Raw genomic sequence first — 16613 nt, forward strand, 5'->3', positions numbered from 1 at the left:
GGGGCTTGCGTGTCTCGGGGCTAAGAGTTATTTTGGCTTCAAGCTGGGAGAATGGCAATCCTCTCCCCAAGCTCATCGGCTGCGAAGAAGCTCCTGTCACAGCTCTCGACTGTAGGAAGTGGTCCAGCGTCCCCACCGAAGGCACAGACTGCGCCACAGGGCTAGGGCATTGCTTGCCTCTTCTTTTTGGCATCAGGAAATAAGGTTTTTAGTAAAAGTTAGAAGGTAGGACTGGAGAGACTTCCCATACGTCTCATTCGGCAGCCATCTTGCCTCTCCCCTTTACTATCTTAAGAATGGAAATAAAATGGAGACAGTCGCCTTCCTGTATGTGTGCACCTCTAAAACGATGTCTGCCTATAAATTCTGATTAAATAAATTAAAACCAATTATGGTTCTGCCTCAAATTCCTGACTACCTTTGGTTTAACTTTTCCCTATTCGACAGTTGGTCCTCTTCACAGCTACAGAATTCTTCACACACACACACACACACACACTCCACACTCACTCTGGAGTGGCAAATAAAATATAAAGATAATATGAAATAAATTTTCTTTTGTTAGCTCAAGGATTTTCTCCTTTTCTCCAGAGCAACTTCCAGAAAGTCTGTGGAGGCAAGGAAATTCTATCTTATTTCAAATTTTTCTTTTTCTTTTTCATCAGCTTCAAATTATTTTTAGCTGAAAATATTAAAATACTATCCCCCCCCCGTTTACTAAGCCATGCTAGTGGATGCCATGCGTTAATGCCTACACAGCCTATTCACTGGGTTATGCTGGCATTATCGTTTATCGTTTATTTATTTACTATACCGTTACTTATTGCATTGGCAAAACAGAATGATTTACATTGTAGAAATATACATTTGAAACACAACATACAAACTAAGAAATCCAGTAATTGATAGAAAAGCACAGCAAAACAGAAACATCCACACTAAAGAAGTGAGTGGACAAAATACAATACCATTCATACTAAAAACCAAGATTATAATGCTGCATATTGGAATAGCACATCCGTCATGTCTGTTTTTTTCCCTTTATCATGTGATGTTTTCAAATGTACTCTGGAAAAAATATGTTTTTAAGGCTTTAGAGAAGTGGGTATATGATTCTTCTAATCTAAAGTCTAGGGAATAAGAAAAAGAAAGCTGACGCTCGCGTGGATTCCCATCTAGCCCTCAAGGGTGATGGAATTACTAATCTATTATCTGTAAGCGACCGAAGTGTATGTGTCGGTGAGTACGGTATGGTGAGATTTGCTAGATATGATGGAGTTGATAAGTGTAATGCTTTATATGTCAGAATGAGGATCTTATTTTATTCTGACTTCAACCGGAAGCCAGTGAAGATGGTATAAGAGGGGTGTGATCCTGTCATACTTTGAGGCCCGACAGATAACACGGGCAGCCGTGTTCTGAATCATTTGTAAATATTTTAAATTGACCTTGGTGAGACCTTCATAAATGAGACGTGTTATGATATAGGCATATGTTAGGGTACACAAGGAGTCTTTACCTTTCGAGTTTCTGATTGAACGCAATTTCTGTAAATGATAGAAAGATTTTTTTACTACATCAGATATTTGTTCAGCTTAGTATAGAAGGGGGTATATATTCTATAGGCCCTGTTTACAAAGGCACACTAGCATTTTTAGTGCGCTTTAACCATTTAGATGCCCATAATATTCCTATGGGTGTCTACATGGTTAGCACATGCTAAAAATGCTAGCGTACCTTTGTAAATTTTTTGGGATTGACCTCCTTTACTTTTTGATACAATTTGGTCACAGCTATGGGCACAAAAAATATTTTTACGCTTGTCAAGATTCAGTGCTTGGCTCTGAAGCTCAGCTTATTACATCAGCCCCTGAGAATGGCTCAAACATCAGGACTTTGGCTAACACACAGCTCCCAAGAGATCCAATCTCAGGTTCTACAAACTCTCCCAAAGGCCAAGAGAGTAACAGCCTTGAACTCAGCACAAAAGCCTGGTGAAAATAAACCAAATGTAACTGCATCAGTCATAAACACATACCAATAGGCTCGACATTCTCTGTCCAGCTGGTCCTTATCTATTTTGCTGGCTGGTACTACTTTGATTGCAGAAGTTTTTCCATGGTATCGCCTTTTATACACTTTACCAAAGCAACCCTGTCCAAGTGCAGGATTCTGGCTCAAAATGCTGTCCAACTCCATGGGGTTGTTTTCTGAATAAGAAAAAAAAAAGAAGGAAAGAAAAGAAAGTGAAGGAATTTCTTACCTAAAAATAAACCCTTTCTTTAAAATACTTTAAGCATTGTAGAATTAATTGTGTGACCAGCGCTGACTGCTCAAGATCTAAAGGTCATAGGCTCTGTACCCATGATTTCATCCTCTGAGCCCTCAACATAATGGGTTCTTTATCCTTGTGTCCATCCACTGAGCCCTCCAGTCCTAGAGGTGACACACTCTGTATCCCTCTGCCTACTGCCTTCCATAAGTACATAAGTATTGCCATACTGGGACAGACCAAAGGTCCATCAAGCCCAGTATCCTGTTTCCAACAGTGGCCAATCCAGGTCACAAATAGCTGGCAAGATCCCAGAAAAGCTCAATGCATTTTATGATGCTTACCCCAGAAATAAGCAGTGGATTTCCCCAAGTCAATTTAATAATGGCCTATGGACTTTTCCTTTAGGACGCCATCCAGACCCTTTTTAAACCCTGCTAAGCTAACTGCCTTTAACACATTCTCTGGCAACGAATTCCAGAGATTAATTACACGTTGAGTGAAGGAACATTTTCTATGATTCATATTAAATTTACTACTTTGTAGCTTCATCGCATGTCCCTTAGTCCTCGAATTTTTGGAAAGAGTAAACAAACAATTCACATCTACCCGTTTCACTCCACTCATTATTTTATAGACCTCTATCATATACTTCCTTCAGCTGTCTCTTCTCCAAGCTGAAGAGCCCCAGACGCTTCAGACTTTCCTCATAGGGAAGTTGTCCCATCCCCTTTATCATTTTCATCACCCTTCTCTGTACCTTTTCTAATTCCACTATATCTTTTTTGAGATGCAGTGACCAGAATTCAACACAATATTCGAGGTGCGGTCGCACCATGGACTGATACAAAAGCATTATAACATCCTCATTTTTGTTCTCCATTCCTTTTCTAATAATACCTAGCATTCTATTTGCTTTCTTATCCGCCATAGCACACTGAGCATAGCATTTCAACATATCATCAACAATGATGCCGAGATCCCTTTCTTGGTCGGTGACTCCTAACATGGAACACCTATACAGTAACTTGTATGCCACATTAAGCCTGCAAATAGGTGGGAAAATGTGGGATACAAATGTAACAAAATAAATAAATAAACCTTGCATTATGTAGCTATAGTTCGGGTTCCTCTTTCCCACATGCATCACTTTGCACTTCCTCACATTAAACGTCATCTGCCATTTAGACACCCAGTCTCCCAGTCTCGTAAGGTCCTCTTGTAATTTTTCACAATCCTCTCATGATTTAACAACTTTGAATAACTTTGTGTCATCAGCAAATTTAATTACCTCACTAGTTGCTCCCATCTCTAGATCATTTATAAATATGTTAAAAAGCAGTGGTCCCAGCACAGACCCCTGAGGAACCCCACTATCTACCTTTCTGCATTGAGAATACTGACCATTTAACCCTACTCTCTGTTTTCTATCCTTTAACCAGTTTTTAATCCACAATAGGACACTACCTCTTATGCCATAACTCTCTAATGTCTTCTGGAGTCTTTCATGAGGTACTTTGTCAAATGCCTTTTGAAAATCCAGCTACACAATGTCAACCGACTCGCCTTTATCCACGTTTGTTCACCCCTTCAAAGAAATGTAATAGATTGGTGAGGCAAGATTTCCCTACACTAAATCCATGTTGGCTTTGTCTCATTAATCCATTCTTTTGAATAAGCTATGTAATTTTGTTTTTTATAATAGTCTCTACCATTTTGCCCGGCACCGACATCAGGCTCACAGGTCTATAATTTCCCGGATCTCCTCTGGAACCTTTTTTAAATATCGGCGTTACATGGGCTACCCTCCAATCTTCCGGTACCACGCTCGATTTTAAAGATAATTTACATATTGCTAACAATAGTTCCGCCAGTTCATTTTTCAATTCTATCAGTACCCTGGGATGAATACCATCCAGTGCAGGAGATTTGCTACTCTTCAATTTGTCAAATTGCCCCATTACATCCTCTAGGTTTATAGAGATTTCATTCAGTTTCTCCAACTTGTCAACTTCGAATACCATTTCTGGCACCAGTACCACTCCCAAATCTTCCTCGGTGAAGACCGAAGCAAAGAATTAATTTAATCTCTCCACTATGGCTTTGTCTTCCTTGATCGCCCCTTTTACCCCTTGGTCATCTAGCAGTCCAACTGATTCTTTTGCCAGCTTCTTATTTTTAATACCTAAAAACATTCTTACTATATGTTTTTGCCTCCAACGCAATCTTTTTTTCAAAGTCCCTCTTCGCTTTCCTTATCAGCACTTTGCATTTGACTTGACATTCCATATGCTTGGGAGGGGGCGGAGACACTGGCGAGATGCAATCCTTACCTGGACTGCGAGGAATCAGGAAGTGGAGAGGTCACAGTAGGGGATGATTATAAATAGGTTTCTACTCTGTTTACTACTACTACTTAACATTTCTAGAGTGCTACTAGGGTTATGCAGCTCTGTACAGTTTAACAAAAAGGACAGTCCCTGCTCAAAGGAGCTTACAATCTAACGGGCGAAATGTCAAGTTGGGGCAGTCTAGATTTCCTGAATAGAGGTATGATGGTTAGATGCCGAAGACAACATTGAAGAGGTGTGCTTTGAGCAAGGATTTGAAGATGGGCAGGGAGGGGACCTGGCTTATGGGCTCAGGGAGTTTATTCCAGGCATGAGGTGAGGCGAGGCAGAAAGGGCGAAGCCTGGAGTTGGTGGTGATGGAGAATGGTACTGAAAGGAGGGATTTGTCTTGAGAGCGGAGGTTACAGGTAGGAACGTAAGGGGAGATGAGGATAGAGAGGTAAGGAGGGGCTGCAGATCGAGTGCATTTGTAGGTTAATAGGAGAAGCTTGAACTGTATACGGTACCTGATCGGAAGCCAGTGAAGTGACTTAAGGAGAGGGGTGATATGAGTGTATCGGTCCAGGCGGAAGATAAGACGTGCAGCAGAGTTCTGAACGGACTGAAGGAGGGATAGATGGCAAAGTGGGAGGCCAGTGAGGAGTAGGTTGCAGTAGTCAAGGCGAGAGGTAATGAGAGAGTGGATGAGAGTTCGGGTGGTGTGCTCCCCGGGAGCACTAGCCCTAGCACTGAGACCATGAAGCAGCAGTGCGAAACGCTGGCCACCGTTGGCTCGGGATTAGAGGGTGAAGATAGGGCGGCTGAGCACTCGATCTGACAACGCAATCCATAGACCAGTACCAACTTTTAAGATAAGTGTCGGTACTTATGCCGAGTGCAATATAAAATAATACTAAAAGCATATCAAATTCTAGGAAAACATTTACAATATTCAAGCAATAGAAAGTTGTAATAATTCTGAAGGTTTTTTTGGCCAATGATGAAGGGAAGATCATAAAGATCTGTTCTAGCTCCGTTTGATCTAAAGTATCTAGGAGCTCTTTGAGGCCTTTTTCCTTTGTGCAAGGTGCTGTATGTTTTTTGACAGTTGACACAGCCCTTTCTTTGTATTGGACTGACTTAGTCATTTTTGTCTATTGGAAATCCTTAATGAGAGTTTTTTCTAGCGAATTAGTATTTCCACACCCCAACTGGTTTTGAGCTTTAGTGGATTCTCTTATTATTTTTAGTCAGTTCTTTCTTCCATTTTCTGAAGGATTTTCTTTTAGCTCTAATAGCTTCCTTCACCTCACTTTTTAACTATGCCGGCTGTCATTTGGTCTTTCTCCCTCCTTTTTTTAATACACGGAATATATTTGGCCTGGGCTTCCAGGATGGTATTTTTGAAAAGCATCCACGCCTGATGCAAATTTTTGACCCTCGCAGCCGCTCCTCTAAGTTTTTTTTTCACCGTTCTTCTCATTTTATCATAGTCTCCTTTTTGAAAGTTAAATGCTAACGTATTGGATATCCTGTGTATACTTACTCTAAAGCTAATATCAAATCTGATCATATTATGATCACTGTTATCAAGGGCCCCATCACCGTTACCTCCCGCACCAGATCATGTGATCCACTAAGGACTAGGTCTAGAATTTTTCCTTCTCTTGTTGGCTCCTGTACCAGCTGCTCCATAAAGCAATCCTTGATTTCGTCAAGGAATTTTACCTCCCTAGCATGCTCCGATGTTACATTTACCCAGTCAATATCAGGGAAATTGAAATCACCCAGTATTATGGTGTTGCCCAGTTTGTTAGCCTCCCTAATTTCCGATAACATTTCTACATCCGTCTATTCATCCTGGCCAGGCAGACGGTAGTACACTGCTATCACTATCTTTTTCCCCTTTACACATGGAATTTCAATCCGCAGGAATTCCAAGATGTGTTTTGTTTCCTGTAGAATTTTCAATCTATTTGATTCAAAGCCCTCCTTAACACACAATGCTACCCCTCCACCAATTCGATCCATCCTATCACTATGATATAATTTGTACCCCGGTATGACAGTGTCCCACTGGTTATCCTCCTTCCACCAGGTCTCAAAGATTCCTATTATATCTAATTTTTCATTTAATGTAATATATTCTAACTCTCCCATCATATTTCTTAAGCTTCTGGCATTTGCATGTAGGCATTTCAAACTACGTTTGTTGTTTCTATTTACATCATGCTCAGTACTTGACTGTGTTAAATTGCAATCTTTTGCCTGATTTTTATTTTTATTTAAGGACACCTGATCTACTACGATCTCTTTTACAAGCTCACTATCGGGATACCTTATCTTCCCTGTTTTGGTGATATCTTTAAAAGATACCTTATTCTGAACCATGCGCTTTTGAGCGACTGTCTCCAGTTTAAAAGCTGCTCTATCTCCTTTTTAAACGCCAATGCCAGCAGTCTGGTCCCACCCTGGTTAAGGTGGAGCCCATCCTTTCGGAATAGGCTCCCCCTTCTCCAGAATGTTGCCCAGTTCCTAACAAATCTAAAACCCTCCTCCCTGCACCATCGTATCATCCACGCATTGAGACTCCGGAATTCTGCCTGTCTCTTGGGCCCTATGCGTGGAACGGGTAGCACTTCAGAAAATGCTACCCTAGAGTGTCTGGATTTGAGCTTTCTACCTAAGACCTTAAATTTGGCTTCCTATGTCATTGGTACCCACATGTACCAAGACAGTGCATAACATACAGAATACTGTATGTTATGCGCACCCTTGCTGCATTTGGGCTCTTGAAGTTACACCAGGTTTTTGAGTGGTGTAACTGCAGGTGCCTAAATGTAATGAAGGTCAGTACAGGGTGACACTAGCACAGCGGGGTACCGAGGGCAGGGCGGTGGGGGCGATCCGCACCGGGGTGCACGCTGCAGGAGGGGTGCAGGGAGCAGCCGAGTGGCTGTCGGCTCTGCCAGTTCCCGGCTGCCTCTGCTGTTACTTCCTGTTCTGGGGCAGAGGCAGCCGGGAACTGGCAGAGCCAACAGCCGCGCGGCTGCTCCCAGTACCCCAGCAGGTAAGAAGAATGCACCTGGGGGGGGGGGGGGTGAGCAGCGGTGATCCGCCCCGGTTGGCAGCCAACCAAGGAACACCACTGCACTAGCATTTTATAACAGAATCTGAGCTCCCAGATACCATAATAGAATTGGCTATCACTATGCAGCATTGGAGTGTGGAAAAGGAGTTACTACTTAAATGATGCAGAAAATTTAATGATACCTCCAGATATGTAGCAAATTGCAGTCTGTGTTAGCAATCATGCCATTAACATGCAATGATGACCAATTCTTTGCATCAGCTGCATGGCTGCCTTCTCCCATCCGCCGGGAATGCCAGAAGGTTTTGCAGGTTTTATGAATTAAATATTTATACTTTATATGCACTAACTGTGAAACCTTAATGCAGTTTAGTGAGGAGGTTTTTATTTTCATTTAGCACTTGCTAAAAACGAAACATTGTTGGCTATTTATTTTGGTTCATTTTGAAATTAAATGAAGCTAACCTGTTCCTCTGCATTTTTCCTTTCTTTTTCCAAAGGAACTCATATCCCTAATGAATATTTATCCCTTAAAATTTTTTAAAATGTGTTTTATTAGATAAACACTTCAGTTGGAAATTTTCTATCAAATGAGATCAAGGCCAACTTTTATTGCAGCAGTAAAAGGGCCGTGCACTACTTAAAAATTGGTGCGCAGCTATTTATGGCCGGAGCACTTGCCACCTCCTATTTAGCCGCCAGGCCTGCCAACACCCCACCCACCAGTGCTAGAAAATAAAAACTATTTTCTAGCGCCAGAAATGGCACGCAGCAGAAACAGAACTACCGCCGAGCACCTGGGTGAGCCTGGCGATAGGGGCATTTGCCACGTGCTACCCTGGAGGTAGCCCTATCGCCAGTTGATAAAAGGACCCCCTAGTGAGCAATCCAAGTAATGGCTTAAAACAAACCAAGGCTTAAAGGGCCCCTTTTACCAAGCTGCAGCAAAAGGGGGCCTGCGCTGGTGTCGGCGCATGATGTTCATGCACGCCGAGGCCCCCATTTACCGTAGCAGGTAAAACTAGGGAAGTCTCTCTTTCCTGCAGGAAATGGCCGTGCGGGGGAAGTACCATTGGGCTACTGTGGTTTAGCAAGTAGTAAGCCCATGTTGGGCTTACTGCCGCTTAGTAAAAGGGGCCTAAAGTTAAATATTTCAAGGATAATTTTATAACAGGACAACTAGTCATGAAAGGCATTTTATCTAATTTATAAAAGCTGCCTATGTGACTGTATAAAATAGTTTACCTGAAACACCCATGCAAAGTAACATCGGCTTCAAGGCAGGTGTAACTTTGTGTATTTATTTGCTGGTAAGAAATGGTAAATCACAAGCATTTATAAAATACATTCATAAATGGTGATGCCTGCTAAATCCACATATTCTCTATCCCCAGGATGCAAAGGGATGATGCGCCACAGGACCTTCAGGAGCAGAACAATGACAGGTTCTTTATTAAAGAGCCCCGACACGGGCTGTATTTCGGCAACAAATCGCCTGCATCAGGGGTCACAAATATATGCAGGTATTCTTATTAAGTAATACAAGTCTGCTAATAATGTAAATAGCACGCGATCTTCACTCCACTGTATAACGCCTTCTCAGAGCACTGGGGTAAACGCATATAACAGAAGTAACTATAGAGTCCTGCCCTCACACAAAACACTGTTGGAAAACCCACCAAAGTAAAAGCGACAATGTTCCATTAAAAAAACCTTTGAATCACAGTCTATCAGGGGCATTTTCGAAAGAGAAGGATGCCCATCTTCTGACACAAATCGGGAGATGGGCGTCCTTCTCTCAGGGACACCCAAATCGGCATAATCGAAAGCCGATTTTGGGCGCCCTCAACTGCTTTCCGTCACGAGGACGACCAAAGTTCACGGGGGCATGTCGGCACCATAGCAAAGGCGGGACTGGTGCGTGATTAAGAGATGGGCGTCTTCGGCCGATAATGGAAAAAAGAAGGGCATCCCTCACGAGCATTTGGCCAACTTTACTTGGTCCATTTTTTTTCATGACCAAGCCTAGAAAAGGTGCCCGAACTGACCAGATGACCACCGGAGGGAATTGGGGATGACCTCCCCTTACTCCCCCAGTGGTCACCAACCCCCTACTCCCCCAATGATCACCAACACCCTCCCACCCCCCCCAAAAATTAAAAAACATATTTTGCCAGCCTCTATGCCAGCCTCAACTGTCATACCCAGCTCCATGATAGCAGTATGCAGGTCCCTGGAGCAGTTTTTAGTGGGTGCAGTGCACTTCAGGCAGGTGGACCCAAGCCCATCCCCCCCTACCTGTTACAATTGTGCTGGTAAATAGGAGCCCTTCAAAACCCACCCGAAACCCACTGTACCCACATGTAGGTGCCCCCCTTCACCTCTTAGGGCTATGGTAGTGGTGTACAGTTGTGGGGAGTAGGTTTTTTGGGGGGGAGTTGGGGGGCTCAGCATACAAGGTAAGGGAGCTATGCACCTGGGAGTAATTTCTGAAGTCCACTGCAGTGCCCCCTAGGGTGCCCGGTTGGTGTCCTGGCATGTCAGGGGGACCAGTGCACTACGAATGCTGGCTCCTCCCATGACCAAATGGCTTGGATTTGGTCATTTCTGAGATGGGCGTCCTCGGTTTCCATTATCGCTGAAAACCGGGGACGACTATCTCTAAGGACGACCTAAGGACGACCATCTCTAAGGTCGACCTAAATGTTGAGATTTGGGCCTCTCCAACCGTATTATCGAAATGAAAGATGGATGCCCATCTTGTTTTGATAATCCGGAATGCCCTTGCCCCTTCGTCGGGACGTCCTTAGAGATGGGTGCCCTTAGAGATGGGCGTCCCCGTTCGAAAATGCCCCTCCACGTCACTTAATAATCCTGAAGGTCCTTTTGTGATTTTTTTGTGTGCTTCTTTGGTTGATATACTTTGGACCATAGGAGCTAACTTTTCAAAATGATTGGGGGTGCTGAACATTTTTTTACAGGTGGTGCATCCCCTCCAGTACCTTAAAATCCTGTCTACTGCAGTCTTCACCTGGGCAGTGGCAGCACCACTCATAGGCTGCCCATAACCTGGACCATGACTTCTTCCCTGATCGGTCCCGCCTGCTCGCCCCTCAGACCTGGTGCAGGCCACAGACAGCCTTACTGCATCAGACAGGATTTTAAGGTGGGAGTGGGGGCTGGGTCTGAAAGGGGGGTGTGTACGTCACTTCTGACGCACCTTGTTTAAATACGCCACTGGTTGCTGAACACAACCCAATATTCTCCCTCTCCCCAGCCTCTCCCCCAGTTTCTCATGCCCCCCCCCCCAGCCTTCATCCAGATTCTCTCATGCCTCTCTCCACCTGCATGGCTGAGCTTTGCAGATATTTGAACCGTTTCCCAACTTCCTGCACCACAGTGGCTCAAGTCAGAGCTTGGCCCTGCAGAGGAGGGAGACAAGGAGCGCCAAGAAAGAAGAAAAAGAGCCCTGCTGGCTGCTGTATAGGTAAAAGCGAAAGGTGGGGGGGGGGGGGGGGTCAGCATTAAAATATAAATATTAACACGTTAACAGCATTGCTAATACGTTAATTGCCCACATCACCCCCTACAAAGGAGGAATAAAACATTACCTTGAGCTGTGGGCCAGTCAGGAGCAGATGTGGAAGGAAGAGCGGTCAACTTCGATCAGGATGCCTCCAGGAGGTGGGAGGCTATGATACCAGCTGCACTCTTTCCATTGGCTGAACTGTGCACCTGGGCTGGCCCATATCATCTGCCTCACTCTTGCAAGCTATGCGTACAGCACTTTGGAGTCTCGTAGCTCTGGGATTTTTTTTTCTTAATTTATATTAGCTTCGGGGTCAGGCCAAGCAGGGATACTCAGAGTGGAGGAGCAAGCAACGCTTAGCAACAACATTGCTGCCACCAGCTATGAATTTTGAAAGTGCCTTTTGTGGTGCGGTGCGGTGCTGTGCTGGGCGGTGGCATATAGAGCTCCAGCCTTTGTTGCATTCTGAGTTTGGCCCCAAAATATTGGGGGTGCTCAAGTCGGCGCCTATGCTTTGGACCATCTCTTTTGTTGGGCAGACTGGATGGACCGTGCAGGTCTTTTTCTGCCGTCATCTACTATGTTACTATCCAGCTTATAATCGAAAGTGATCGCCGGCCATTTCCAGACATAAATCAGGAGATGGCCAGCGATCTTGGAAAAGCGGCGAAATCGGTATAATCGAAAGCTGCATTTTTGACAGCATTGCCGCTTTCCCGTCGCCTCGCCGGCGAAAATTCAAAGGGGCGTGTTGCCGGCTAAGCGAAGGTGGGACATGGGCAGGCATGGGCGTGGCTACCAGATGGCTGGCTTTTGCCGATAATGGAAAAAAAAAACCCGGCGATAAGCAGTATTTCGCCAGGTTTACTTGGTCCTTTTATTTTCACGACCAAGCCTCAAAAAGGTGCCCCAACTGACCAGATGACCACCGGAGGGAATCGGGGATGACCTCCCCATACTCCCCCAGTGGTCACCAACCCCCTCCCACACTAAAAAAATAAATTTAAAAACCTTTTTTTCCAGCCTGTATGCCAGCCTCAAATGCTGTACCCACCTCCATGACAGCAGAATGTGTTCTATCCTCCAACAGCCTTTCCCTGGTTGTGATGTGGCTCTCGGGTGAGTGTGACACCTTTTCTGTTAGGTGCACTGCAGAGTCATATCAGCAATGCATTGTGGTGGGTGTAGGGTACTGGGCTGTACTCCCATGGTGCTTTTCCCCCTGCTAACTGGGTCAGAATGTGCCCTGTTTTACTTCCGTTAGTCCATGAGGTAGTGGCCATGTTTGTAAGCCAGTTTTAGATCCCTTTCATGTGTTAGCCACGTTAGAGAACTTAGTTCTTACCTTGAATGTGGCTGAAAGAGGGCATTGTACAGCATTCTGCCAGCTCTGACCTACTGCTAATCTCAGTACCAGGAAGACTCTTTGCCAGTGGGGCACAACCTCTGATCTGCAGTTAACTGTGAGTAAATGTGCTTATTCAAATAAAGGACTTTTTCAAAGAGATTAGTCTTCAGGTGTCAACTGGTGTGGCAAGCTTATACAGCAGCAACAAGTCCTGTCCCTGGAGCACTTTTAGTGGGTACTGCAGTGCACTTAAGGCAGGCGGACCCAGACCCATCCCCCCCTACCTGTAACACTTGTGCTGGTAATGGGAGCCCTCCAAAACCCACTGTACCCACATGTCTAGGGTGCCCAGTTGGTGTCCTGGCATGTCAGGGGAACCAGTGCGCTACAAATGCTGGCTCCTCCCATGACCAAATGGCTTGGATTTCACCGGGTTGGAGATCGCAGGTATTTTTTCCCATTATCGCTGAAAAACAAACCCGGCCATCTCAAACCCGGCGAAATCCAAGCTATTTGGCCGGGCTAAACCGTATTATCGAAAAAAAATGACCGCCGATCTTTTTCGATAATACGGTTCCGGCCAGCTGTAGCTCCGCTGCCGCAATAGATCGCCGGTGACCTATTTGGCCGGCGACGTTCAATTATGCCCCTCCACGTTACTATGTTCACTTTTCTGTGCTCATGGGAAGAAGCAGGAACAATCAATAGATGAACAGAGAGTGGGTTTACCTGGTGGCATGGGAAAATGAAAGTGCAGGGCCTGGGGCAGTCACCAAGATTTCCTTTGTCAGGGCAATTTGGGAGTAAGGCAAGAAAGAGTTAGAAAGAAAGTCTGCATGGGGCTCTTTCCCGCCCCTTGCTGATCTCAAAGTAAGCAGAATCAAAAGTTCCCAGATATGTTTTATCTTCCTGACAGCTCTTTCCCCTGACCACATTTTACATCCATATTCAATGACTGCACAAAGCAGAGATATTCCCTACCTTACTCACTGTCACTTCGTAGAAAGTCCCTTTACAAGAGCAGATCCACTCCACCTCTCTAGTTTTCTCAATTAGTGCTTGAGTCACCTGATTTCTTGTATTTGATTTTCACTAAAGTATTAGTTTCACTTTTATTTCAAGGTTTCTACGTTCAAGCATTCTTCATAACTCCACCTTAACTTCCCTTCAGCCAATAAAATACAAGTGCCTCATCCTGTGGTCTATTGTTATACTTTCCCACAAACATAGTTACACAGCAAAACAGTACAGGATGACAGATTAAGACTGATGTTTGTATGTCATTTATTAATTTACTAGTAAAAAAGGCCCGTTTCTCACACAAATGAAACGGGCGTTAGCAAGGTTATCATGTAATGGTGATTATGTTTTTAAGGGAACTGTTAGGAGAAATGTTCTGTCACGATAAGTAATAATTGGGAAGGGTGTATAATGAGTAATATGCTCCAGGGGTATGAGATACGGATTGTTTTATCTATGTTTTTTTTTGTTTTAATCTTTATTTTTTTTGTGATTTTTATTTATAGTATTGTTTAACAGATAAAGAGTACGCAGACTCCATCCATGTCCAGCATTTCTCCTCTCTTCCCTCCCCTCCATCCATCAATGTCCAGCAACTCTCCATTCTCCCCTGCCCTCTCCTCCATCCACCCATATCCAGCAAATTTCCTCTCTGCCCAGCCCCCTCCATTCATCCATCCATGTTCAGCAATTCTCCTCTCTCCCCTGCCCTCCCCTCCATCCATCCATCCATGTACAGGAACTCTCCATTCTCCTCTGCCCTCTCCATCCATCCATCCATATCCAGCAAATTTCCTCCCTCCCCTGCCCCCTCCATCCATCCATGTCCAGCAATTCTCCTCTCTCCCCTGCCCTCCCCTCCATCCATCCATGTCCAGCAATTCTCCTCTCTCCCCTGCCCTCCCCTCCTGTCCTGTCCAGTGATCTCTTCTCCCCCTGCCCTCCTCTCCAATTCCAGCCATCTCTTCTCTCCCCCTGCCCTCCCATCCATGCCCAGCGATTCTCCCTGCCCTCCTTCAGCTCCCTGACAGCCTTCCTCTCCATTCCTTCCCCCCCCCCCCTGCGCGTTTAACCCTTTTACTTTCAGGTGTAGCGATGGCAGTGAAGAGACAACACAGCTTCTCCCTTCCCTCACACAGTGTCCCGCCCTCACGGAAACAGGAAATGCATCATCGCAGAAGGCGGGATACTGTGTGAGGGAAAAGAGAAGCTGGAGACGAGCACGTTGTGTTGTCCTCTTCACTGCCATCGCTGCGCCTGAAAGTAAAAGGGTTAAACACGCGCAAGGGGGGAGGAACGGAGAGGAGGGCTGTCGATCGGGGAGCTGAGGGTGGGAAGGAGCGGAGGGACTGTCCGAGAACTGCCTGGCTGCAGCGCTGCTGCACCAGGTAGCTCTGCGTTTGGGGGGGCAGCAGCCAGGGGAAGGTCACGGTTGGGCTGGGGAGGCTTAGCCTCCCCAAGCCTCTTATACGGGGCGCCTATGACTGTCCTCCCATCCCATCCATGTTCCATGTCCATCAATTCTCCTCTGCCCTGCCCTGCCCTCCCCTTCCTCCCTCCCTCCCCTTGATGTCCCATGATTCTGTCCTCCTGACATCATCTCGCCTCCAGCGTTCCCTTCCCCCCTCATTGTTCTGCCCTTTGACATCATTACGTTTTGATGAGAGGGCGGGGCAATGAGTGGGAATGGATGTTACGAACCCAGGCATCCAGACATAGAATGTTGAAGGTGCAAATTATTATATAGGATAGGATAGTAGAGTCTCAGTTATCTGACCTTCATTTATTCAACCATCTGGTTTACCTGACAAGCCTCCGCTGATATCACAGCATTGTCATTCAGAAGCGCGTGGCTTACATTTTCTGGCATCATGCACGTGGCTTACTCTTTCTGGCATCAGAGGCAGCAGTGCTAGATAAGATTCTTGGGCACATTAAGGGCACCTTTTACCAAACAGAAGTAAAATGGGCCCCGCGGTGGCGTCAGTGCACGGGTTTGCAGCACGACGAGGCCCCCTTGTACTGCTACTGGTAAAAGCCTTTTTTTTAAAAAAATGGCCGTCAGGTAATTTAAACACTTGCTTTGCGACTATTTCCTGGTGGACAACTTACTACCTGCTATTTAGGAGGCAGTAGGTGCTCCGGCAGTAGCCTAGTTGTAACCAGGCAGTATGGGGCACTGACTGATTACCACCAGGCACGTCCCTGCACTGGTGCACGGCGGAAATTGGAAGTAACGCCGCCACTACCACTACCGCCCTTTTATAAAAGGGCCTCTATGTTTTTAAACTATTGTTACTGTTTCTTCTTTTACATTTACTTTTATTATTCTTATTCTTAGATCAGTTTTCACTTTCACTCAAAACTAAGTCAGCTGTACCAGTAGCCCTACTTTCTCTGCAATGGCAAATCAAAAGAGGAAAAAGGTTGTACTGCCTATAAATCAGAAACTTTACAAAGAATAGAGAATGGTGAGTCCATCCAAAAATTGTAACTGAACCTGGAGTGGGGAAAATGTTATCGACTGGAAAAAGCAACAAAGTGAGCTGAGGAAATGGGGCTCCAATCGTGCCTGTAACTATGGATTAAATACTAGGAAAACTATGAAAAAATGTGAATATGAGATGAGTGAAGCTTTGTTCCTATGGTTCACACAGCAAAAAGACAAGGGCATGCCAATATCAAGCCTGATATTGGATGAGAAAGCTCTGTTTTTTCAAAAGGAATTTAATGAAAGTGACCCTGATTTCACCGATTGTGAGGGTTGGCTTGATTGCTGGAAAAAAATATATGGACTAAGACAGCTGAAATATTTCTGGGGAAAAAAGCTGTCATCAGATTCTGAGGAATTTATCGGATTAAAATTTTTTTATCATATTATTCTATTGTAGTAATGCATATCTATATTATTTTTTTATTTCATTGAAGCCATTGTCAAACTGTTTTCAATCTTTGTTCTTTTTCATTATATAACTAAAATTTCTTCAATAAAAATATGGAAAAAAAGGAGTATCAAGTTTTCA

The 16613-nt window shown here is 44.8% G+C and overlaps 1 protein-coding gene across 1 annotated transcript in view; it reads right to left on the reverse strand.

The window, feature by feature from the left end:
* Positions 1 to 13634, reverse strand: part of LOC115476122 (myosin light chain kinase A-like) — a 61789-nt gene extending 48155 nt beyond the window's left edge. Inside the window, exons 1-2 of the mRNA XM_030212298.1 lie at positions 13552 to 13634; positions 2039 to 2210 (exon numbers count right to left, since the gene is read on the reverse strand). Of these exons, the coding sequence (XP_030068158.1) occupies positions 2039 to 2199 (161 nt within the window). The 5' untranslated portion in view covers positions 2200 to 2210; positions 13552 to 13634. The remainder of the gene's footprint in view (positions 1 to 2038; positions 2211 to 13551) is intronic.
* Between the last annotated feature and the right edge of the window lie 2979 nt (positions 13635 to 16613).

This window comes from Microcaecilia unicolor, chromosome 8 (assembly GCF_901765095.1).
Source record: "Microcaecilia unicolor chromosome 8, aMicUni1.1, whole genome shotgun sequence".
In the NCBI taxonomy this organism is placed as follows: domain Eukaryota; kingdom Metazoa; phylum Chordata; class Amphibia; order Gymnophiona; family Siphonopidae; genus Microcaecilia; species Microcaecilia unicolor.